Consider the following 25985-nt stretch of genomic DNA (forward strand, 5'->3'; position numbering starts at 1 on the left):
TGCTAGGCCCCCTTCCTTCACTTTTTTTTTCATTATTTCCCTTGAAATTCTTGATTTTTTGTTATTCCAAATGAAATTTGTTATAGTTTTTTCTAATTCAGTAAAGAAGTTTTTTGGTAGCTTGATAGGTATGGCGCTAAATAGGTAAATTAATTTGGGTAGAATTGTCATTTTTATTATGTTAGCTCATCCTACCCATGAGCAATCAATGGCTTTCCAATTGTTTAGATCCAGTTTTATTTGTTTGGAAAGTGTTTTGTAGTTGTTTTCATATAATTGCTGTGTTTGTTTTGGTAGGTAGATTCCTAAGTATTTTATATTGTCTAGGATGATTTTAAATGGTGTTTCTCTTTCTACTTCTTGCTGCTCTAGTGTGTTGGAAATGTATAGGAATGCTGATGATTTATGTGCATTTATTTTGTATCCTGCAACTTTGCTAAAGTTGTTTATTTCTACCAGCTTCTTAGTTGATTCTCTAGGATTTTTTAAGTAGACCATCATATCATCTGCAAAGAGTGATAGCTTAGTCTCCTCCTTGCCTATTTTGATACCTTCAATTTCTTTTTCTTCTCTAATTGCCACTGCTAGTGTTTCTAGTACTATGTTGAATAATAGAGGTGATAATGGGCATCCTTGTTTTACTCCTGATCTTATTGGGAAGGCTTCTAATTTATCCCCATCCCTCCCTGCCTTTTTGCTATCTCTTTTCAGTTTCTTTTGTGCCATTTCTCTTTCAGAAGAACTTTAAAAAAAAAAGAAAATAAATCTGATCCTAAAACACTAAAAAAAAGCCAAGGCCTATGGATTTCATCTTTGCAATATCTCTCAAATATTCTTCTGTTCTCTAATACTGCCCCTACTCTGGTGCAGGCAAGTCTCTTGTAAGGACTGCCTGCCTCCCCTCTTTCTCTATTCCAATCAATCTTCCATGCAGCCACAAAAAAGTGGAAATCACCCCCCTGGTCAACTAACTTTAGAGGCTTCTTTTCACCTCCAGGATCAAATACAAAACCCCATTTGGCATTCAAAGCCTTTCACAGCCAATCTCTTCTTCTGCCTTCCTTTAAAAAAAATTCCCCAGGCTTCTTACTGGAAGTGAGAAGTAAGACTTGTTTTAGTCCCCTCACCCCCTCACCCTCCCACCCCTTACCCTGCTCTTCATCCAGTGACACTGTCCTCCTTGCTGTTCAGAACAAGACAGGGTATTCAGAGATACCAGTCAGATCATCTCTCCTTTGAGGCCAATTCTTTTTCCCCTCACTACTTCTAGGTTTGCCTAAGGGTGTGTGTGTGTGTGTGGGGGGGGTGTTATTCATATATTTTACATAAATGATGTGAAGCATTTGTAAGCCACCGGGTGTAACAGAATCGCGATGGTTATTCTTCCTGACTTCTTTATTCCTGGGGGGAGGGGGGAGTGAGGGGGAACTGTCACAGTTTCGTCATCTGAAGTATGAGATTACTGGCATTTTCCTTCATTCAAAGGATGCTGTTTCTATGAGCTCGTAGAATCCCCGGTAAGACTGGAGGGGATTCCCTGAACTTGCATTACTGGGGAATCTTAGCCATCGGCATTTCCATTTTTAGAAAAATATTTTTGCTAATTTGATCACTTCAAAATTTTTCTCTAATAGAGAAAATAGAAAGCAAGACATGTAGAAAATAAGGGGACACCTAGATCTTTGCGATGTGCCGTTCTGGCTTCCGAGGTCCTAAACTTACGCTTCAAATGCCCTTTATGGTATTTCTTCTCCTGAAAGGGTCTTTCCTAGCGCGGCGATTTTCCTCTGCCCATTTCCCCGGGTAGGCTTCCCTAGACTGGAGTCACACTTCCCCATCCCTGGAGGGGAGTGGCCCCGGGAGCCAACGGTGCCGAGGACTTCCCCCCTGGGCCGGGACGTGGGAGGAGCCGCGGGAGAAAGTGGAGGCGGAAGTGCCCACTGGAGCAAGGAGAGTCGCTCACACGCCCTGGGAGTCAGTCACTTGTCAGCGCTGACCCGAGCTTGAGACAGCGCCGCTCCTGCCCTCTAGGTGAGTGACCCAGCCGCGGGCTCCCAACAAGCTACGGGAGGCCCGCTGCTTCGTCCAGGAGCTGAGCTCCCGTGAGGACAAGCGAATGAATGCCCCCTAGAATTGCCAGGAGGAAAGAAAAGGGAGGACTGACGAGGAGGAGGAGGAGGAGGAAGAGGAGGAGGAGGAGGGAGCGGTGAAAGCCCTGCTGCTCTGCGGGATCCTCAGGTGCTCAGCCCTGCGCGGGCTCCAAGTTTCGCAGTTAGGACTGAGGCACTGGGCTCCTCTGCGAGTCAGCCAAGGATCGAGCGCACCGAGCCCTGTGGGATAAGAGAGTTGACGACCTAGCTTCAGAAGGAGGCGGCCCGGGGAGGGCAGTGGCAGCTCTCCTGGGCCGGGGGTCGGAGGGGGCCTCCAGGGCGAAAGGAGGGAGGGGCCCGCGGCTGCAGCCTGGGGAGGCACGGTGGGAGCCTACTGGGGAGCGGGAGCGCGGGCGGCCGAGCGGCAGCGGCACCTTAGCCCAGCCCAGCCCAGCCCTGCCCAGCCTTCCCGAAACGGAAAGAGCCTCTGGGCAAAGCCCCAGAAGCCTCCCCCGCTCGGCTCCGCCAGCCTGCCCTCCCGCCCGCAGGGATTGGCTCCTGGGCACTCTCCTTTTAAACTTTTTGCTGGTTTCTTTGGTTAGTTTTCTCACCGAGGAGGGGGAGGTTGTTTATTTCAAACCTCCTGTCTCAGAGAATTGTTTTTCTTTTGCAAAAGCTAAATATTTACGGATGCGTAACCTGTTTTTGGCCAGTTCCAATTGAACCGGCAATAATAAAGCCTCATTAATTAAGTTTTAAAATACCAGCCAGTAAGTAAGCTCCTGGAGGCCAGACTTTCAGTTTTCTGTCTATTCCCAGGGCCAGACGCATTGCCTTTTATAATTGCATATATACGCATTGCATTTAATAAATTCTTGCCGCAGTAGCCAGAGTTACACATACTTTTTTTTTTTTTTTTTATGTTAGTATTATGTGTATGTATTTGACAAGTGGAAAAAATAAAGGGGAAGAGGCCGGGAAGAAAGAAGTTCTCAGGAAGCAAACTCATAGCTAAGCTGGGTTGGGCAGGTTTAGGGTGTGATCGCTAGATCTGATCCTCGGGTTCAGGCTTCCTGACTGTCAAGGCGTCTGAAACCAGCTCTCTCAGAGAGAGCCAGCTCTGGAGCCTTATTTGGCCAAGAGGGCGAAGCGGGAGGCTTCATTATGGAAAGCTGCCTCCCGACCTCTCTCATCCTGTCTGGGTTACTTTTTTGCTCTTTAGCTCTAACCTCCTGCGTCCTTAATTCTCAACCTGTCCTAAGACGTGCCAGAGTTTTTCAGTCTATATTGTTGCTTGTTTTTATTGCTTTCTGCTGTTCAGTGGGAGCCGCTTCCCCCACCCCCTTCTTCTTCTTAGGAGACAGCTGGAAATCTGGAAGTGTGGGGGGCAGATACTAAGCTTCCTGTGTATGTATTGTCCCCTTACCGCTGCAACTACTTTGCAGATTGTTTTGACTTCCCAAAGAAGGGGGAAGCCAGATACACATAAAAACCCAACATTTTTACATTTAAAATGTTAATATCCTGCCACTTTGACAACTTAAGTTTTCAAGGAGGCCTCTTATGATGGCTTTTCATGATACCCTGAGAAATGCCAATAATAATAAAATATAAATATTATCTTTGAAGATGAACTAAAATATGGAGAAAAAAACGGAAAATAAGAGTACAAGGCATAAGAGTACAAGGCATATCTTCGCTGGTACTCGATGTTTAATGGTGAAGGAAGAAAAAAAGGGAAAGCTCATAAATTGGTTAATACCAATTTACACATTTATGTTAACATGACACGAATTTACATATAAAGAATATTAGAGTTAGGGGAAGTTGAGCAAGTAAAACACAGGGTCAATTTTTAAGTCATGAAGGAAGACTGTTGCTGCAGTTGTTCTTTATCCTCCTTAAAAACAAAAGAAAACTTTACCTTCTGTCTTAGAATCAATACTAATAAGTATTGGTTCCAAGGCAGAGTGATAAGGGTTAAACAATTGGGGTTAAGTGACTTGCCCAGGGTCACTCAGCTAGGTAGTTGTCTGTTTTTTTTTTTTGAAGAGTACCAATGACATCAGTATGTGGTTTCTGAATTGGCATTATCACTTTCCCTTAACAATTACTGCAAAGAATTTTTTAAGGGTAAAACACAAAGTTTTATATTATTTCCTACTGCTTCTTGCACTTCCTGTATAATTGGGAGAACTGCTGGGCACATATGAGAATATTACCAAGTGCAAGAGCTCTTTGATCATAGTTTAGCCCTAATTCAATATTACTTACCTGAAAAAAGTGGTTTAGGAACCTGTAATCTGTAACCTAGTTTCATCTGTTTAATATGCTCTAATCCAGGGCTGGACATCTTCCAAGATTTCCTTGTATTTTCTGCTTACTTTTCCTTTATGTAAAGCAGAAACCAGTTTGAGGTAGGCAGGAAATTTTTGGTGTTAAGATTCTCAGTGGTTCATACATGTAACTGTGGTTCTGAATATATCATCATGGGCATAGAAATTTAGATCTCTTGAACTTCTGGGAAAATGTTTTAGAAGTGGGCGCATGGGAGGCAGCTAGGTGGCTCAGTAGACTGAGAGCCAAGTCTAGAGATGGGAGGTTCTCTGTTCAAATTTGACCTCAGACACTTCCTAGCTATGAGACTTGGGCAAGTCACTTAACCCCAATTGCCTCACCCTTAAGATTCTTCTGCCTTGAATCCAATACTTGGTATTGAATTCAAGACAATATAAGGGTTTGGGAGGAAAAAAAAGAAGGTGAGTGTCTGAAATGTAAATGCTCAAAATTGGCCAGCAATATCATCACGATAACTGTGGGATTTATACACATACACATGCATATATTCTCATTTTTAGAAGTCTTGTAGGATTACTTAAAAACCTACTTCTGTTCCCAAATAATTCTATAAATGTTCAGACTTTTCTTTGTTTTAGTAGAATAAAATGCCACATTGGGCTAATAGTTGTTAAAATAGGACACTTGAACACATTTCGTTGTCTAGATTGCAATTTTTCCTTAATTTCCTATATTGAGCATCTGGAATCTTATCTACAATGTTTTATAGTAATCATAATATGCTACTTGGCAAGGTCTTCAAAGTCATCGAGTCTAACCCCTCTCATCTTACAAATGAGGAAACTGAGGTACAGAGGAGTTAAGTGACTTGTCTACTTAATATATAGGGTAATCAGTAGCAGAGCTTGGATTTGAATCTAGTCTTCTAGCCTTGTGGTAGATTGGCATGCTCTCATAATTCTTTTTTTTTTAACCTTTACCTTTCATCTTAGAATCAATACTGTGTATTGGTTCCGAGATAGAAGAGCAGCAATGGCTAGGCAATGGGAATTAAGTGATTTGCCTAGGGTCACACAACTGGAAGTGTCTGAGGGCAGATTTGAACCCAGGATTTCCTATGTTCTCTTTATTCTTAATGCTTTCCAGGGGCTTAAACTTCCTTTCACTTTCTTTCCCTCTCCTCCCCTCCAGGACATTAACTAAAATGTTACTGAAGCGTGGCATTGTCTATTTGAGGGAAAAATGAATATAGACTTTGACAGTCAGCAAATGTTTTTGTTTTTGTTAATAAAAAGCAATTCAAAAGAATTTAATATTTGAATCACAGGGTACTGAATCCCTTTGATTTATAAATCATAGCCCTCCTCATATGCATTACAGGGGAACTCTAGAATTTGACTGATGTCAAACCAAAGGCCTCTTGCCCAGAAAAAGAGTGTATGAGGTGAGTTGGTGTTAGAGATCATCTAAAATTAAGGCTGAAATAGAAACTTACTCTTTTCATACTTGCATTAAGAGAAGACTGCAAAGCAGTTACAATTCTATAAAAGAAGCCACATGGAATAAAATTGGATTGCAGCAAGTTGTAAAAATGTTCAAGTGTCTAGGAATATATTCTGGAGTGGAATTTTCATACTATGGAAACTGGCAGACCTCTAGTAATTACATGTTAACTCTTGGATTCCTTTTCCTGCATGGAGATTTATGAGACTTTAATATAGCCTCCGTCTTTTCCACACACACACACACACACACACACACACACACACACACACTCTCACACTCACACTCACACATGGGTGAGCACACACAATCTGAACATTGTTATGTTGTTTTTAAATAGACTACTTAAAGATGACAGGTTTTTCAGTAAACCATTTAATTAGCTCTTTAATTATCCTTCACAGGTGCTTTTATTACCTGCAAGTGGACTTTGAACCACAGGAGCCATGAGCAACTACAACGTATCCTTGGTTGGCCCAGCTCCTTGGGGGTTTCGGCTTCAAGGTGGCAAGGACTTCAATATGCCTTTGACCATCTCTAGTGTAAGCATATTTTTACAGCTTTTAAACAGATGTTAATTGCATCATATAGTACTTAATTGGTAAAGAGAAGTTTTTCTGTAAATGAAACCATTTATTGAATGCATCCACCTCTTGCATGTAGAAGGTTTATCTGTTTTTCCCTGCACGAAGGGCCAGTTCATAGCTGTACAGAAAGAATGATGAAGTAAAAGAAGGATATAAATCTTACCATATACATCTTACACCATTTTTTAATGATCAATTTCTTTCTTTCTTTTCTTTTTTTTTTTAACCCTTGCCTTCCCTCTTAGAATTAATACTATATATTAGTTCCAAGGCTGAAGAGCATTAAGGGCTAGGCAGTGGCATTAAGTGACTTGCCCAGGGTCACACAGCTAGGGAAGTGTCTAAGGCCATATTTGGACACAGGACTTCCTCCGTTTAGGCTGGCTTTCAATCCACTGAGCCACTCAGCTGCTGCCCCCAAGTGATCAATTTCAATTTTTGTCCCTAAACATCTTATCTGAGATGAAAGTGCTACTTTACATAATGGGAAAGACATTGGACTGAAAACAGTTTTAGCCCCAACTTTGTCACTAATTAGCTATTTGACTTTGATGAGTCAGTCTCTGTACCTTAGTTTTCTCATCTGTAAAAAAAGAAACTAATTGAATGAGATGAGTTTTGCAGTTCCTTCCTGCTCTCAAAATTCCAAGTTAGTCACTTGGAGAATCATAGAATTGTGGAGGTAGAAAGAGAACCTACAAAATCCAATTCTCTTCATTTTCTAGATGGGGAAGCAGTTGCTCATTTCAACTGTAGTATATATTCTCTATTCCTGATGAAGGTGATGGTAAATAGTGAAATGACCCAAACTTAGCCACTTTCCTAAGAAATGCTTACTTTTTGTTATGATATAGGCTTATTTCTTCTTCATATATTTTGGCTACATTTTTTGAGAGGATATTCCATTCTAATATTTTGTTGCACAGAGTTTTGATACATTGCTACCAATATTAGATTAGTAGATAGGCTATACTCCTATTAATTGGTCTGTCAAGTTGTACAACATACTTAATTTTTATAATTTAAAAATAGGTTTTTATCCTCCATTCATCCATTTTCTTGACATCAATAAATATTCTTTTTTAAGAGGGAGAAAGAAAAATTTCTAGGTACTTCACATGATGAGAGTAATACCAAATTAAAACAAAAACCATAACAAGAAGAAGTACAATGAGAATTGCTAAGGTAGAAGCTAGGGAAAAAAAAAAAAACAACAGCAAAATTGCTTAAAGTTTTAGAGATTGCTAAAATGCTGCTTATGTTGTAGGAGTTAAAGGAATTCCTTTTTGATAAAGTGCAGATCCATTCATCCTTTTAAAAATAAAAATTATTGTAAGAATGGCAAGAATAACATATTTGTAAAAGGACTTGAGTTTGATTTTTCTCTCCCCGAGGTCCCACCACTGACTTTGTGACCTTGAACAATTCCCTTGACTTATTTGAATCAGTTCCTTTCATTCATTAAAATGGTGATATCTCCACTATGCCTTGCCCGGTTGTTTATAAACTATTAAATGTGATGTACTACTGTTTGTTTTGGTGAGAGAGCTAAATCATGTTTCCATTTTTAATCAATTCTTCTCTCTCTTCCTTTGTTCATGATGTATGCTAAGGGAGATTTTTTTGGATGTCAATTTTTCAGTTGAAATCCCTTTCAGAATTTGATGAAATTGTGGTTTAAAGTATCCATGTGGAAATGATTTGTTAATATTTTATACTTGTTTTCAATGTAGCAGATTTTCTGCTGTTGACTAGTTTTAATTAGTAACCATATTTGACAACAATGCCATGTCTTTCTATATCAAACATTACACACAATTTATTTTCATTTTGTTGTAGACTAAAAAACAAGTTTAAGGAAGTTATTTGTTTGTAGACATCCAAATGTATTTGGATCCATCAGTAAACAAGTTGATTTTTTAAAATGTTAGTCTATTAATAGAAGGTGATACCTGTGTAAATTTTTCCCCTTTTATTTTCTTTTGTTTTTTAATGTTTTTCAGCCTTCTGGGCTGATAATTTGAAAAATCCCATGTTGTGATCCTGATACAACAGAACATTGTGTACATACGTGGGTACTCCACCCCTTTTCTCTCTTGGCAAATTAGAAATGCTTTCCTTTTGTGGCCAGAGTGCTAATTAAAGGTTTTTGAACATGCTGATTAAAAGAGAATATGGCAACAAAGCAGCTGAGTTATTTCTGTTCTATTACAAAAGTCTCTGCAATCTCTTGTGACCTTCTCCAGCCTTGTGCATTGGGGCATGCAGTTCATTTTGGAATTGGGGAGAGAGAGAAGAACAGAGGAAAGCAGGGAGTGTGAGTTCTACTGTGCCGAGTTGTGACTGCACTTTGTAATAAAATTTAACCCTTTGTGATAGTTTATATATGATCCGTGATACAGTCCAGTAAAGAATAGTGTACTTATTTGTCTGATAATGTAGGAATGTCACAAAAACATTAATTTGTTTGTTATGTTGCATTATTCTTATACTTTGTTAATAACATTTATACTACATCAAGTTGTGTAAATAGTGTTTGCAGTTGTTATGTTACTCTCTTATATTCAAATAGATTTTTGTATTATCTTTTAACAGACCAGTTGTGCCAGATCAACATGAAAAGTTTCAGTGAGCACCAAATTCCCTAACTCTCAGTATTATATGATCTCAAACTAAAACCATCCCTTAATCAGCACAATTCAGTGCCTTTCAGTTAAAAATAAAGTGAACAAAAATTTATCGAGACTTTGATACCTGGAGTTTACATATTTGTAGGAAATGTAATAACCATTTTTTATTATTCCCATTTTGTTGAATCCAAACAAGCTCTCTTTCACAAAAATGGCTGTTATGTTTTTCAGTTAAATCCTGGTTCAGGAGATTTAAAAAAGTTTGTTGCACTAGAATTTTATCGAGGCAGATAAATGCTTTATCATTTAGGTTTTGCAAATATTTTTCTCTTCTAGAGATTTGGTTTTAGCAAACTTGAATCTTAAACTACATCTGCTATAAAATACTGACATTCCATATAATTTGGAACATTTTTTCAGTGGTTTAACTTTCCTATGTCTTTCTTGAATTTATTCTTAAGGTAAGAATAGGAAGCTCTTCAGACTTTTATAATGAGGCCTCATATTACTATAATAGCATGATCAGATGTTATTGTCTCCAATTTCCCATCCTTCAAATGACTACTGGCTGCAGGAGTTTGAGGTCTGTCTTTTTATGACCCCATACTCTTGGAATTGCCCTAAAGCCATGGAATGTAGAGATGGGTTTCATTGTAGTCAAGTAAGGCTTATGGTCTTTGCCAACATTTTTTATAAGGAGAGCTAGAAGACTGGTTGCAAAATCCAAAGCCACATTTTGGGCATAATTTGATCTTCCACATGATGAAATTACCATAAGCATTATACATTTGTGTATACTTACTTGGTAAAAAGCAGCATAGTAAGGTTGACATACTGTAAGCTGGAATTTTTTTTATGATCCTGTTATGTAATGTACTTCTAGACTTTGGATTTATTCAAATAAACTTTCCTGACTCTTTTTTTAAGGCCCTTATCTTCTGTCTTGAAATCAATACTGGATATTAGTTCAAAGGCAGAAGAGTGGTAAGGGCTAGGCAATGGAGGTTAAGTAACTTGCCCAGGGTCACACAGCTGGGAAGTGTCTGAGACTAGATTTGAACCTAGGATCTCCTGTCTATAGGCTTGGTTCTCAGTGTCTACTGAGCCATTTCGCTGCCCCTTCTTTCCTGATTCTTGATAAATTTTTAAGAAATTTTAGTGGGAAAGAGTAAGATTGGGTTTTAAATTCTGTCAAATTGACTGATTCTTTAGTCTGTATGGAGAATTCATAAAATGTCATAAAATCAGAATTTTTCCTTTGTAAACAGTGCAAGAGAGGAAAAGGAACATTTTATGCCAAGTTTTCCTTTCTTCCCTTTCTTTGAGCAATTACAAAACACAGTGTATTTCAGTGTATTCTTTAGGAGCATAGAGTTATGTACCAGTTTATTATATATGGTAGGAAGGAAGAAGAGAACCTAATACTATGGATCCATTCATTCAGCAAATAGGATTGAGCATCTCCTGTGTGCACAATGAATTTATACATTTTCACTGGCTGTTCCCTCCTGATGCCTGTTTCTCTCCCTCTTTATTTTTGCTTCCTGCCTTCCCTGGCTTCCTTTAAGACCCATCTGAAATCCTACTTTCTACAAAAAAGTCTTTCTTGATACCCTTCAATACTAGTAGTACCCTTACCTTCTCCATAATCTCTGATATCTATCTATCTATCCTATCTATCTATCTATCCTATCTATCTATCTATCTATCTATCTATCTATCTATCTATCTATCTATCTATCTAAGTTATTTTCATGCTGTCTCCTCCAATAAAAAGTGAGCTCCCCTCAAAGTAAGGACTATCTTTGATAATTCTTTATATCTCCAGTTACATAGAATAGTGCCTGGTGCATAGTAGGTACTTAATGAATTCTTGTTGACTGACTGTCTAGCACTAGCCTAAGAACTTTTTCATATAAGAAAGAATAAGTTTATGTGCTCAGACCTCTGGAAACACAATCTAGATGGCTATGAAGTTTTGTAAACTGATGGGTTTTCCTAATATCTACCTCACATTTTCATGTCTGTTTATTATATTCTTTATGTTTCGAATGCCCTCGCTTCCCTGTAGAATTTCTATTTACCTTTCAAACTCAACTCAAAAGTTGGAGCTGTTATTGATATAGGGCTTTAAGGTTTACACAATGCTTCTTTCATATTCTATCCTTACAATAGTCTTCTGATGAAGTGGTATAATCTGTATTTTATATATGAGGATACTGAATCTGAGAGAAGTTAAGTGACTTAGCATGTGGTCACATGGCTAGAAAGAAGTAGAATCAGGATTAAATGCTAATTTTTCCCCCTCCAAACCGAGTAGAATGCTACCTCCCCGCTTTGCCCTAGTCAGTTAAGGCCTTCCCCTTCTTTGATATCAGATATACTTTTAAAAAAATCCAATGTTTTGAAAAATGAGACGAGAATACATTGTTCTTCAGATTATAAGATGGTGAACTTGACCTAGCTTTATGACAAAATTCTAGTATATATTATGTAAATAGATAAAAAGGGAAATGTTGATCAATAAAAGTTAAAATGATTCAAACAGCAGATGTACATTTATTAAGTTCCTACTACGTGTTCAGCCTTTTTGCAAGGGATAATCATCCAGAAAAGAGGCAAAACATAGTTTCTGCCCTCAAGGAGCTCAAAGTCTAATTGGGGAGACAATGAACAAACAGATATGTACAAACAAACAAATGTACAGGATAAATAGGAAGGAATAAAAAGAAGGTGGGCACTAAAATTTAGAGGGGTTCAGAAAAACTTCCTGTTGAAGATGGGATTTTAGGTGAAACTCGAAGGAAACTAGAAAAGCCAGTAGACAGAGATGAGGAGGGAGAGCATTTGGGCATGGGGACAGCCAGGTAAAATGCCAGGAACAGAGATGGAATGTTTTGTCCATGGAACAACCAGGAGAGCAGTGGCACTGGATTGAAGAGTATGCAGAGCAGTAAGGTATAAGAAAACATGAAAACTAAGAGGGGACCAGGTTATGAAGGGATTTGAATGCTAAACAGGATTTTATCTTTGATCTTGAAGGTAAGAGGGAGCCACTGAAGTTTACAGAGTAGGATAGATGATCCAGTCAGACCTGCACTTTAGAAAAACATTTTCTTCACTGAATGTAGGATTGGTTAGAGTGAAAAGAGACGGGGGGCCGACTGACCCACTAACAGACTGTTGCAAGAGACCAGGCATGAGATGATGAGGGCTTTTACCAAGAGGAGCTGGACACATCAGGAAAGGCTTTATGTAAGAAATGTCTAATCGCTCTTGTTTCATCTCTCTGGGGCCAAATGGTAGATAAATGCTTCCCCCCACACCCAACCCACCCATTCATTCCACATGAAAGCCTTTTAAATACCTGCAGATTGTGAAAGTTTGTCTTCTCCAGGATAAACATTCCTAGTTTTTTCTTTGGATCTTCATATGGCATGGACTCAAAGACTTTCACCCTGATTGCCCTCCTGTGGCTGTTCTCCAGCTTATCAGTGTTGTCCTTCCTGAAATGGAGTGCTCAGAATTGACCACAGTATTTGTGAGATAGTCTACACAGGGTAGAACAGAGCAGAGCTATTGCATTTGTGACATTGCTTTGTGCCTTGTTCTGATGCTGCCACCTTGTACTGTCATATCACCTAAATCTCAGCTTTTCCAGAATAGCATGAAAGATTTTCTCCAGCAATTTGCTAACCCCTAGGTAAATTAGTTCTACAATATTTTATTTTACCTTATTTTTCTCTCTCCTCACTTTTATTTATTTTTATTTATTTTTCCATGGTTACACGATTCATATTTTTTCCCTCCCATTTTCCCTCCTCCCTCCCAGAGCCAACAAGCAATTCCACTGGGTCGTACATGTATTATCATTCAATACCTATTTCCATATTATTCATTTTTGTAATAATCTTTTAAAAACCAAAACCTCACATCCAATACCCATATAAACAAGTGAAAAATGAAATGTTTTCCTTCTGTGTTTCTATCCTCACAGTTCTTTCTCTCCATTTGAATAGCATACCTTTTCATAAGTCCCTCAGCATTATCTTGCATCATTACATTGTTCTTAGTAGCAAAGTCGATTGCATATGATTGTCCCACAAAGTTTCAGTCTCTGTGTACAATGTTATCCTGGTTCTGCTCATTTCACTCTACATCAGTTTGTGGAGGTCTTTCCAGCTTGTATGGAAATCAAGAATACACCACAATTTGTTCAGCCATTCCCCAATCAAGGGATACCCCTTCATTTTCCAATTTGTTTTGCCCCCACAAACAGGGCAGCTATGAATATTTCATACAAACATTTTTAATTATTATCTCTTTGGGGTGATACCTAGTATTGGTATTGTTGGATCAGAGGGCATGTGTTCTTTTAAAGTCCTTTGGGCATAATTCCACATTGTCCTCTAGAATGGTTGGATCAATTCACAACTCCACCAGCAGTGTATTACTGACACAATTTTGCCACATCCTCTCCAACATTTATTATTTTCCTTTACTGTCATATTGGCCACTCTGCTAGGTGTGAGGTGGTACCTCAGAGATATTTTAATTTGCATTTCTCTAATTAGGAGGGATTTAGAACATTTTTTTCATGTGATTATTGATAGTTTTTATTTCTTCTTCTGAAAACTGCCTATTCATATTCTTTGACATTTAGTTCTATATTATTTTAAAGAATTGTTCTAAAAATTAGGAAAATATTTACAAAATAATTTTATACATTCATGAAAATGCAGTTAAGAATTTTATATTTTTTCTTTCTCCCAAAATAGAAAATATTTCTTCTTTCTTCATAGAAAATGCTATGCTACTCTAATTCAGGAGATCTGTGATTTCATCCACATGAATCCTTATTCCAACAACATGGATCAAAAGCCCTCCAGATCTTAGGAATAGTTACATGAGTTGTTCTGGCCAAAAAATTCATTATCTGACAGCAAACCTTTCAGAAATAGGCATTTCCATCTTTAGCAAATCTGGTTCTTTGATAATAGTCTAAATTACTGGTTCATGCTAGAAATCTTTACATTTTGGTCCACCTGTCAGAATTTAGCATGATGAGAGATTTCATGATTTTAGAGTTTTCTTTGACATATGTGGGCACGTTTTGATTACATTAGTAATTCCTATTTTTCTGGCCAACTGAAGATATTTGGAGATTTGTAACTTTCTGTTGTGTATCTCTAGTCTTTTTTTTTTTTTTAAACCCTTAACTTCTGTGTATTGGCACCTAGGTGGAAGAGTGGTAAGGGTAGGCAATGGGGGTCAAGTGACTTGCCCAGGGTCACACAGCTGGGAAGTGTCTGAGGCCGGATTTGAACCCAGGACCTCCTGTCTCTAGGCCTGGCTCTCAATCCACTGAGCTACCCAGCTGACTCCCTATCTCTAGTCTTACTCATTGTTTCTAAGATATACACATGTGCGATATTTTAATGGTTTGAGTGCTGGACAGATTTTCTTTAGAAATCCATTTTTGAATTAACTGAATTGATCTTCCCTCTTTCCCAGCACTTAAGCCTCTTCTACTTGAAATATTTTATTAAAAGTGGTCAATCAAACCTGAAGAAATGCGAGGCTGTTGAATCTTTCTCAAGCCTTTATGAACTCAAAGACACTGGGCTGTTGCCCCTCTTCCCAAAGAGTACTGAATCACCCCACTTTCTGTAGTTCAGCAGAAGTCGCAGTGTTATGGTGGTTCTGTGTGGTTTCCTGTTTCTGGTTATCCCTAAGATGCAAAGATTTGGGCTTATAGAAATAAATCTATGACATATATTTATGAAGAACTTGCTTCTTTTCTAGCTGTCTAGAGTATCAGCTCCCTAAAGGTATAAAATTGGAAATCTAAAATGAGAATTTTTTGCAAAGCAAGTACTTGCTAGCTGTAAAGTACTACATAAATTCAGGCAACTAGGTGGTAAGGTATCATGGACTCAGAAACAGGGAGGTCAGAGTTCAAATCCAGCCTCAGACACTTAGGCTGGATTTGTGACTAGCCAAGTCACTTAAACTGTTTGGGCCTCAGTTTCATCGCCTATAAAATGGGAATGACAAAAATGCTTCTGAGAATTATTCTGAGCATACAGTGATATTCTTTGTAAAGCCCATTACAAATATAAATGTTCAGTATGATGATGATGATGACCTTTTAGCATTTGTTTTTGTATCTCAGCACAGTGCATAGAATAGAGCAGAGCCCTCTCCACTCTCATCCTTGGGCTTGTTCCATGATCTCTAATGGTTGTGGACCACGTCTGTGGAGCAGACGGCCGCAGGGCATCATCAGGTCTCCTGGGCCTTTCCATCTGTCGTGCTGGTCAGTTCTCCTGCATGTGTTAACTCCCCCAATTAGAATAGGAGTTCTTTGAGAGCAGAGACTGTCTTCTTTTTCTATTTATATTCCCAATAAGGCTTGACACATAGTGTTTCCTGAATGCCATACTCTCATTCATTAATAAAAGTCTTTTGGTTAATTAGTGGATGAAATGTATGGCACAACCATCAGAGAGGGCTGAGGCTTGTGGCCATAGCTGACCGTAATTCCTTTGGCAGGGCCCATTCTAGGGAAAATTGTGAATGAAGTCGGTTATAAGTTTCCATTACCTATTTTTTTAAGCACTCTTTATTCTCCCTTCACCCTCTCCTCCCTGTTCTGTGTTGAGCTAGGTCTTTTTGGTCTGAGTAATGGGCCTCTCTGGCAGTCTGGTGAAGTCTTTGGATGTCTTCTCAAAACAGCCTTTTTAAATGCATAAAAATACATAGGATTACAAAGTAAAGCAATTATATTTAAATACCTAAAAAAATTTTTTTTTAAGTCCAAGGACCCCAGGTTAATAATCCCTGTTAGAGGAAAGCCATCTGAAACCGTGTTTGTACCAATTAGATAGAGATATTTTATTTTTTGTGTATGCATTTTAAAAGTAGACTCTTGGGAAAGTATTGCTTGAAAAGAAGAAAAATAGTTAATATCATTTCAGACTTCAACACAACAGGTCATTGGGAGGGATGTGGGGAGGAACTCCAGAATTCTTTAAATTACAACACTTTGGTGACTGCCCAGGCCCCATGGGCTAGTTGTACTAGAGCTGCTGATGGATCATTCCAGGAAGAGCCCCACTGAACCCAAAGGGGTGGAATTTAGAGACTCCCTACCACATCAGCCTTGGACTAGCTCCCCTCCCCACACTGGCACTTCTAGTTCTTCTCTTGCCTGACCTCACCTTGTCACTTGGGAGTGATGATTCCTTCTGCCTCTTGCTCTTTCCAGAAGAAGCTAACCCTTAAGTAGCCTTGGAGCCTCATTATGTCCTTGGCAGTTCTACCCTCTCAAACTCCTGAAGCTAGACCAATTCTTTTTGATTTTTGATTTTTACTTTTTAGGGTTTTTAAAAACCCTTACCTTCCACCCTAGAATCAATACTATGTTTTGGTTCTAAGGCAGAGGAGTGGTAAGGGCTAGGCAGTAGGGTCTAAGTGACTTGCCCAGAGTCACACAGCTGGGAAGTGTCTGAGGACAGATTTGAACTTAGGACCTTCCATCTCTAAGCCTGGCTCTCAATACAATGAACTACCCAGCTGCCCCCTAGACCAATTCTTAAGGGGCACAGAAAACTCAGAATTCTGAAAGATAGGCTTCTTTCTTGCCTCCACCAGCTAGTGACTGGTTCCCAGGTGACTGACCTTCTCACACTGACCCTTTGGCACAAACATTGCTAGTTGTGGCTCTGATTCCAGGACCCCTCTTTGTGCCATTTGTAAAGTGGTAAACTGAGAAGCATTGCTGGGGACCAAGAAGCTGATTACAGAGGGTCAGAGGGCATGTAGCAAAAGGGCAGTTTTCCTCCCTTGTGTATTTGGGGAAGGAATGTTGTTAGTGACTTGCATTACTTGAGATTCCATGCCAAATTTGGTTCTTATGCATAGATAATCCCTTTTAGCTTCCCTTTACTTGGAATTTTCTATCTAGTAACTTTCAAACAATTTTGGTTGTTGAATGTTATAATCCATTAAGAGTCTACAAATACTGAATTGTGTTTGTATCTACTTGTTAATTGTAGTAAGTACATGCAGGGAAAATTTTGAACAGAAATTGCTTATTGAATGAAACTTTAAGTTTTTTTTGCCTTTTACTGTTTTGAGTAGATTGTTTCAATTGAAATGATAGTTTGGTCTCTTCAATTAAATAGATGTGCTTTCATTTTGTCATATTTTAATGAAATAAAAAATGATGTCAGTTTTGTTATATTCACTGTTGTGGTGGTTGAAATTAGTTTGGTCTCTTCAATTAAATAGATGTGCTTTTATTTTGTCATATTTTAATGTAATAAAAATGATGTCAGTTTTGTTATATTCACTATTGTGGTGTTAGAAATTTAATTTAAAGAGAAGGAAAGACCTTAGAAAATTCTAGGAGAAGTTTTAAATTAGGAAATATTTGTTTTCCTTTATAATGGAGTAGAAAAATTAAATAATGACAAAACATTTTTATATTAGTATAGGAATATTTTTGATGTTCTATCATTTGTCAATTGCTTTCCCTGCAAATATAAGGTTTGTTCTCATTTTATGAATAGAGAAGCAAAGACCCAAAACATTTCACACAGCAGATGTTGGAAGTAATGTGCATACAATATTCTACAATGTTCTTAAAGGAAAGAACTTGGAACACGCATTCCATCTGGAAAATAATATTAAAAATATTTTCTTGAGCTTTATTTTTATAAATGGCTTGTGAACAATTTTTTCCAGCAACAGCTAGTGGCCTACAGGGAATTAGTACTTTTACAACTGGACTGAATGTAGTTCATAGTCAGATGACCTACTGATAGAGTGGTAAGATAGGAATCATCATTAATTTGGCATTTGAAAATGAACCTCTCCTAACCATTAGATCCTTTGTTGGAAATGTTAAAAAAATCAAAGCAATAATTGACTCCCCTACCCAGTGGTGGCAAACCTTTTAGAGATGAAGTACCTGGCCCTACCCCCCATTTTAAACCCCCAGAGACCAAGTGTTGTGGCCCCACACACACACACACATGCCGAGTACACCCCCCCCCGCCCCCCCCACACACACACAGGGGAGGGAGGAAGCGCTCTCATTGGGCTGTTGGGCAAGGGGGTGGGTGAAGTGAGGAATGTCCTCAGTGAATGTAGAGAGGGGGAGGGGAGTGGCCCGAGTGCTCCACTCCCCTCCAGCTCTGCCACCAGTGAGCAGCCCACCTTACTACCTGTGTGCTCCCATTGGACTTCTTGGCAGAGAGGGGTGGTGATGTGAAAAAAATGCCATCAGACACAGTGGAGAGGGGGATGGGAACAGCTCCACCCAAGTTCCTCTGCCTTTCTAGTAATGGACTCTAGGGGAGGGGGTGGGATGGGGAAGGTGGCCACATGCTCAGAGAGAGTACTTTGTGTACCATCTTTGGCACCTGTGCCATAGGGTAGCCATCACTGCCCTAGACTAATCAGACCTGTTTTACTGGAGTTGCTCCTGTCAGTTAAGTCTTTAGTTTACAATTTCCATGATGATTTATCTACACTATCAAATTTATGAAACTTAAAAGTGTTTTTAGTTCAGAGACATGTTAAAGAATGCCATGCAAAATCTCTTACTACCAAACCAAATAATTTGGGTTGTCAATTTCTAAGACAGCATGCTGTTAATTAGGAAAAAATAGTTCAAATCTTGATGTTAATAAAGTTAGCAATTTCAATTGCATTACATTTGTTGAGTATGTAATGATTTTAATAATGTTTTTGTATACTTCTTAATGAATACATTTAAGAACTTTTATATGTACCCCTTAAAATTAAGCATCTGATTCTGCAGATTGGTTCTGTTGGTGATTCAGCAGTTTGTTTAAAAACGTTATTGACTTTGTTTTCTTTCTATATGCCTGTTTTTTTGTAAATGCAGTTGACTAAGTTTCTGAGTCTAAATGGGATTCCTTTATTGTATCTCAGTATATACATGCATGAATATATGGACACATTTTAGATTAAACTGATCAAAAGCAAATTATAGGTATAACTTTTAAAATGATAGAAAGACATGGTGATGATAATTTAATCTTTTTTTAAGAGGCTAGCTTTGATTTAAACTGATTAAAACTGATTAAAAATTAAAAATTTAAACTAAATTTTAAAGAGCTTAGCAAAATTATTAAAATTTTCCTCATTCCTGTCAATATAATTATTACTGCCTTTAAAAGACTGTTTACTGGTTTTCATGGTTTACTGTTTTCCTACCTCACTTTTGCTTTTAAATGATTTCCAGCTCCCTTTTAATAATGAATTGTAGTAAAGAATGTTTGATGTGTTGTCTTTATCATATAGACAAATTACTTCTGTTGTTTGACATTTAAAATGTCTTCTTGTTTAAACTAAAAGAAGAATTGTAATATAATTATGCCTTGAGTATTTTGTACGGCTAGAAGTCAGAATTTACTAAGCCTGTCAAACATATTTCATCCTAATTCTCCAGATTTTCAATGGCAGTCTAGAGTCATAAATCCTTAAAGGAAGTCATCTATTTGTTAACATGAAGGAACACTTGATTCCATTTGCCCTTTCCACCAATACTTCTGGGACTTAGGGATGTCAGAGGAGCTGAGTTAAAGTGCTTCTTCTTCCACTAGCTGGCCTAGATAGCTGTATTCTTCATATTAGCAGAGGGAGTAACATAGATTACCTCTAAGACCCTTCCATATATGAATCTATAATTAAGTTCCCCTCTAGGTTGAATATTATAAGTTGCTGAATTAATTTTTCATCTTATAAACCAGGTAAGTAATATCTTCTACAATAGTAGCCCTCCAAAGCTCATTTTCTTACTCCCTCCTTCCCTCCCTATTTAGAAGTGTATACTCAAAAATAAATCTTTTTAATCAAAGTTTTTTTGTTTTTGTTTTTGTTTTTACTATGAAAAGTAGTTCCAACCTATACTTGTGTTTTCTTACATCAAATATAGTGAAGTTGGAGGCATTAGTATTGGTAGGGAAGGATTAATTGTTGGAAGTGAGAAGGAAAGATAATGGCCACCACCTGAAGCCAAGGGTGTTTCTTGCCCCCTCTCCCCCCAATAATATGACACCTTATATACAAGGGATTTTTTCCCCCTCTAGGTTTTGTGCATAGTCTTGTTGCATGTGTGAATGTATGTATGTATATATGTGTGTGTATGTATGTGTATATATATATTTATTTTTATATATATAAAATATATGAGCATATGTTTTGCAAGGGGATTGGGATGTGCCCACCCCTGCACAGAATTATTCCTGGCAGCTAGACATGTTCTGATTGCATTCCCTTTGACCTAAATTCAGTGACCTTTTGACTATGTATAGCTCTATCACAGAATCAGAAGAAATTCTTCCAAATGTTCCCCAGACCTAGGGCCAGCTAAAGACTTCTAAGGTTACATAAATTAGTGGAGACATGTCCTTAAGGCCAAGGAATGATTGAAGATGCACTCCGTAACCTTGCTCAGCATTTTTGGTTTGTGTGTTTAAGCATTCTTCAGGCATTAAAAGTGACCCATGTTATCTCAGCAAAACTTCCTTTTTTGGAATTGGACTGTTTGACATCTCAAGCTAGCTAGAGATAAAAGCCTTGGATTTGGGAAGAAATAGTACTTTAGTTAGCCATATCCTTACTTCCATTTTAAAATGTGCGTATCGTTTTTAATGAAGTAGAATTAAGAGAAAAATGAATTTTTAAACTTGAAAAAAATTTGGTTTGTTAGCACACATCTAAGACATCTTAGTGGCTTTTGTGTTGTTTTGTATATTAGTTTTTGTAAAGCTATATCTTTAGGAATTTTAAGACTATTCATTTCTCTGACCTGTGTCTTTTGAGTTTACTCATTAACAAACATTTGAAATCACATTTGATTTGGGGGCTAATTTACTATTTTGATGAAATTTTATTAGTAATTTAGGTATGTAGGGAGGCCGATTAGCTTGTCAAGCATGAAGGGGTGCCATTTATTGTATTATGGCATAAATTCATATCAGAGCAGTATCAGGATTATAGGAAAATATGTATCCTTATCATAGGCATGGTGATGTTTCAGAATGTTATACTGTTTTGGGAAATTTCGTGAGTTGATGTTTTTTGGGATAGAGCTTTAAATGATCAGTACTATTCTAGAAAATTTGAATAGACTCTTGATTCATGTTTTTACCTCCTTGGATATCACATTAACTGGCTATCGTATTATTAATTATTATGAGTAGTGATTACGATAAATAATAGCCAGCATTTGAATTACATTTAAAGTTTTGCTCATTATCCCCATTTTACAAATGAAGAAGCTTAAGTTGAGAGAAGTTAAGTGACTTAAATGACCAGTCAACTAATAAGCATCTGAGGCAGAATTTGAATTCAGGTCTTCCTGATTCCCAAGTCCATCACTATTTACTCCTAGGAAAAAAAGTACAAGACTTGGAAGTCAAAAGGACCTGGGATGGGTCTTGGCTCTTTTACTTTTAAGGTTACTTAGATTATAAGGATCTTCTTTTTGGCATAAAATTAGATAGCCTCTAATATTTCTTCCCGTTCTCTATGTATGACCTAATAATTGTTGACAAGAGAGTCTTAGTGAAGGTATCAAAACCATTCATCTGTAGGACTTACAGAATCACAACATTTTAGAGTTAGAAGGGAGCATCTGTCTAGTCCCACTCATATCTGAAAGGAATAAATATTCCCACTATAATGTACCTGACGAGTGGCCATCCAGCCCCTCTTTGAAGAACTTCACTGAGAGAACCCCATCCTATCCACTTTTGGACAGTTCTAATTTTTAGGAAGTATCTCCTCTTTGACCTTTTGCAACTTGCCACTCGTTGTTCATTGTTAAGAGCTTATTGAAGACTGTGTTTCTGTATGTTTTTTAAGGAATAAATTCACATTGTATTCCTTAAAGTTAAGTATTTAGATTTTACAAATACTGGAAGATGATTCAGCAGTTAGTAGAAGTTGCCCAAGTCTAGGATAATGGGGCCCCTCTCTGGTGGCCATCACAGTAAGGCAGGACAGAGACACCTACCCCATATTGCATTTTCAGCTACTTGGCCCTACTATGTGGAGAAGAGAGAGAGACCCTGAGGATCCTCCCTCCCCCATTGGGTAATGAATCATAGGATCACAAATATAGAGCTGAAAGACTTTTAGAGCAGGGGTTCTCAATCTGGGTTCTGTGTACTTGCTTGTAAAATATATATATGTGTGTGTGTGTACATATACATATATAATATATATAACTATATTTCAGTATAATTGGTTTCATTTATATTCCTATATATTTTGGGGGCAGCTGGGTGGCTCAGTGGATTGAATCAGGCCTAGAGACGGGAGGTGCTAGGTTCAAATCTGGCCTCAGACACTTCCCAGTTGTGTGACCCTGGGCAAGTCACTTGACCCTCATTGCCCACCCTTACCACTCTTCCACCTAGGAACCAATACACAGAAATTAAGAGTTTAAAAACAAACAAACAAACAAACAAATAAATATATTCCTATATATTTTAAAAAGATTATTCTGAGAAGAGATCCATAGGGTTTAACAGTTTGCCAAAGGTGTCCACTGCATCAAAAAGGTTAAGAATTCCTGACTTAAAGGTTTTCTAGCACAATTTAGTCATTTTATAGGAAACTGAGATTGTTGAGTTTCCTGGAGTCGTATTTCTTGGTAAACAGCGGAGGTGGGATTCAAACTTGAATTCTGGGATTCTTGATTCCCAACCCTTTCCACTTCACTACTCTGTAACCTGCTGTTAAGACAGTTTGGGGGCAGTTTTTGGATTTGTATTCTTGTTGTGACTCCCAGGAGAATGTCAAGCTCAGTACTGAAGGTGGATGAACCTTTTTGGAGTTTCTACATATTTTTTTTTTAATCCCAGAATAGAATACCTAGAAACTTAAGTTGTGTTTGCTTCGTTGTTTGGAATTTAGCTGTTGGTTGTATTTGATGCATACTTCATTATTGGTTGAAGGCGTATTTCCAGACTGCTAAAAAGCTTTTGTGACAACTAGAGTCAAATGAAGCATATGCAGATGCCCTAGGCTTTGTGGATTTACCTGACATTTTATTTTGAAGAAAGTACTTTTTGCTGAAATGTTCTAGACTATATTCTTATCTGAACCAACCTCTTTTCTTTCCTTCCAGCATTTCAGGCCCTCAAGTATTGCATTTTCGTCTCTACTCCTTGCATTTCTAGCTGATTTTATTTAATAGCCAAGCCACGTAGGCTGTGCTGTGTATGCTAAAACCCACTACTGTTCTCAGACAAGGGCAGGCTTTCCTGATCCCAAGGGTCCATTCAAGCATATATGATTGTTTCTGTCAGTGATGGAGAATTGTATTGACAAACAGCCAGCCAGCTGTTTTTATTTTAGTCATGTTTATTTGACCTCCCAGCTTAAATGTTCAGGTTTTCTGCAAAGTGCTATAACTGCTTTATTTGGAGAAATATTTTCCTTTTCTCTTCATTCCTTCTTTATTCTGTTGTTCCCTTAGCTCTCTTAAAATGTAAAAAGCCAAAAAGAGAGAAAAGTTTTCCAAGTTGAATTCTCAAAGCTTTAAAAAATGATTTGTTCATTGGAATTGTTCTAAGGATAACTCTATCATGATCATATCTTCAGAGAGATGTGGATCTTGATGGCCCCTAATTTGTTTTCCTTTTGGACACAAAATAATCCGGCTCAGAGTAGGTTCCCCAACTCAGCACACCCTTCTGAGAGCATGAGAATTTGTTCACATTTAACATAGAAAGGCAGTTATTTGTAAAGTGGAGATCTGGCATACCTCTTGGGAAGTATGATTTCATTAAAAAGAGTATTTTGAAAGAATTCATGGTAGAGCATGTGGTTTAGGTTTCTTTTCCCCTTATCTGTTGGACTATGGAAAATGTTTTGCTTTTCACATGAGCAGAGGAGAGGATTTGCCTCCAGCACAATTATTTCTCCATGAGTAAGGTGGAATAAGAGGCTTGAGGAAGCATAGCCAATGGACAGTTCAGTTCCTTATTTGGAAGGTGGTGCTGCTAGAGGACAAATGGTTTGATGTTCTTTGTACACGACCAACCCTCTAGAGATGGGAGTTCTGAAAGATTACCCATTTTGGAATTGTCACAAAGGTGTTTGTTTTCTTCTGTTGGTGAAACACCAGCAGCTCCAGAAGACTTGGCAGCTCTTCAGTCTCAGGGAAGAGGTGGGTGTTCTCTAGTTATGGGGAGCAGGAAGGGGGACTAAGACATGGAGCTATCCAAGCAGCTGTGAAGCAGACCTACGTCAGCCTAGGACACACTGTCCCTGCTTCTGGGACTCATCCTAGCTAAGCTGGAATGTCTCATCAGCTTAGGTTACATACCGTACAACTCCTAGGAGATAGAGATAGATAACTAGCTATATATACACGTGCATTTTGAATATCTATGTATGTGTGTGAATACACACACAATACATATGTGTATATCACAAGTTCATGTCATGTTTCATAGTAAATAGAAGGTTCCTTAAGGGCACAGATTCTTTTTGCTTTTATTTTTCCTCAGCTTTTAGTTTCACATTATGTTTCACATATAATAAACACGTCTTTCATTCATTGAAAATTGTCCAATGGATCAGAGCGTGGTGATTCTTCTGTTTGTGATTCTTCTGTTGGGTTATTCTTTGTTTATAAATTAGTCAGTGGGGACTTATTAAGTATTCTCTACATATCAGGAATAGTGGAAAGAGAGCACAAAATAAAGCAAAACATAGTGGTATGATATTAAATTTATATTTACATATATACGTATATGTGTGTGTCTGCCTATCCATCCATCCATCCATCCATCCATCCATCCATCCATCCATCCATCTATCCATCTATCCATCCATCCAGGCACCATCTATCTATCTATTGATCTATCTATCACTATTCTAAGTGAAAACTTTATGCCAACATTCGACCTCCACTGTGAATAATGACAGTTTTGATAAATTGACTTAGGGGTGTAGTCACCTTTCCAGTTGGAAACTATATATAGGACACCAGGTTATTTCAGGACAAATACCAGAAGCCTCCAAACTTGCTCCTGATGTGGAGTAAATTTTGGGTGGTGATTTTTGCATGGAAGAGTCAGAAAACTACCTATTCTCCTGAGCCCTTTCTTGACCTTGACAGTTGTGTAGTTAAGAGTCACCTTCCTTGAAGTGCTTATTCAAGCAATTATTATGCTTATGTGTTATTTTACTATAAGTCTATAGGATAAAAATCTAAATTCCTACTTTTGATATTCAAGGCTCTCCATGATCTGGCCCCAGCCTTTACATACTCTACATTCCTGTCAGACTGGACTAATGATTAGCTCCCCAATCTAAACTTGTTGTATCTTGCCTTTCCATTTAGTCAGGCCTGTCCCCTGTGTCTGAAATTCACTCCCTCATCTCTACCTCTTACTATAATCCTCTTTTTCAAAGCTCAGGTCAGGTGCCTCCTACTAGAAGCCTCCCTTGTATCCTCCTAGCTGAAAAGTATTACAACTGTTGTTCTACAGTCCATTGCCATACATTGCCTTGTGTGTCATTCATAGCCCTGGCAAGAATTCTGATGTCTTAAATCTTTGTATTTTCCTTTCCTTTGCACAGAGTTGGCACTTAGTAAATAAATGTTTATGAAGTGGTTTCAATTAGAATACATGTTACTGCTTTCTCTATGGGTCTGAATCCTGGGGTAGTTTCCTTTTCACTGTGACCTGCGAACCAACTAAATACCAAACGGGCCCTTTGGAATGTGTGTTCAGTGCCTGGTAGAGCTGTTCAAATACATCTGAAGCATATTGCTATTTCTGCAAGCCTTTGGAAGTTCTTAAATTGCAGCTGAG

General features: G+C 38.1%; 1 protein-coding gene across 4 annotated transcripts in view; it reads left to right on the forward strand.

Annotated features, from left to right (window-relative positions):
• The first annotated feature begins 1954 nt into the window (after positions 1 to 1954).
• PDLIM5 (PDZ and LIM domain 5) overlaps positions 1955 to 25985 on the forward strand; it is a 199574-nt gene continuing 175543 nt past the window's right edge. For all 4 annotated transcript variants that reach the window (XM_044680024.1, XM_044680025.1, XM_044680026.1 and 1 more), the window contains exons 1-2: positions 1955 to 2031; positions 6296 to 6433. In XM_044680024.1, the coding sequence (XP_044535959.1) occupies positions 6338 to 6433 (96 nt within the window). In that variant the 5' untranslated portion in view covers positions 1955 to 2031; positions 6296 to 6337. The remainder of the gene's footprint in view (positions 2032 to 6295; positions 6434 to 25985) is intronic.

Source organism: Gracilinanus agilis, chromosome 6, assembly GCF_016433145.1.
Source record: "Gracilinanus agilis isolate LMUSP501 chromosome 6, AgileGrace, whole genome shotgun sequence".
In the NCBI taxonomy this organism is placed as follows: Eukaryota; Metazoa; Chordata; class Mammalia; order Didelphimorphia; family Didelphidae; genus Gracilinanus; species Gracilinanus agilis.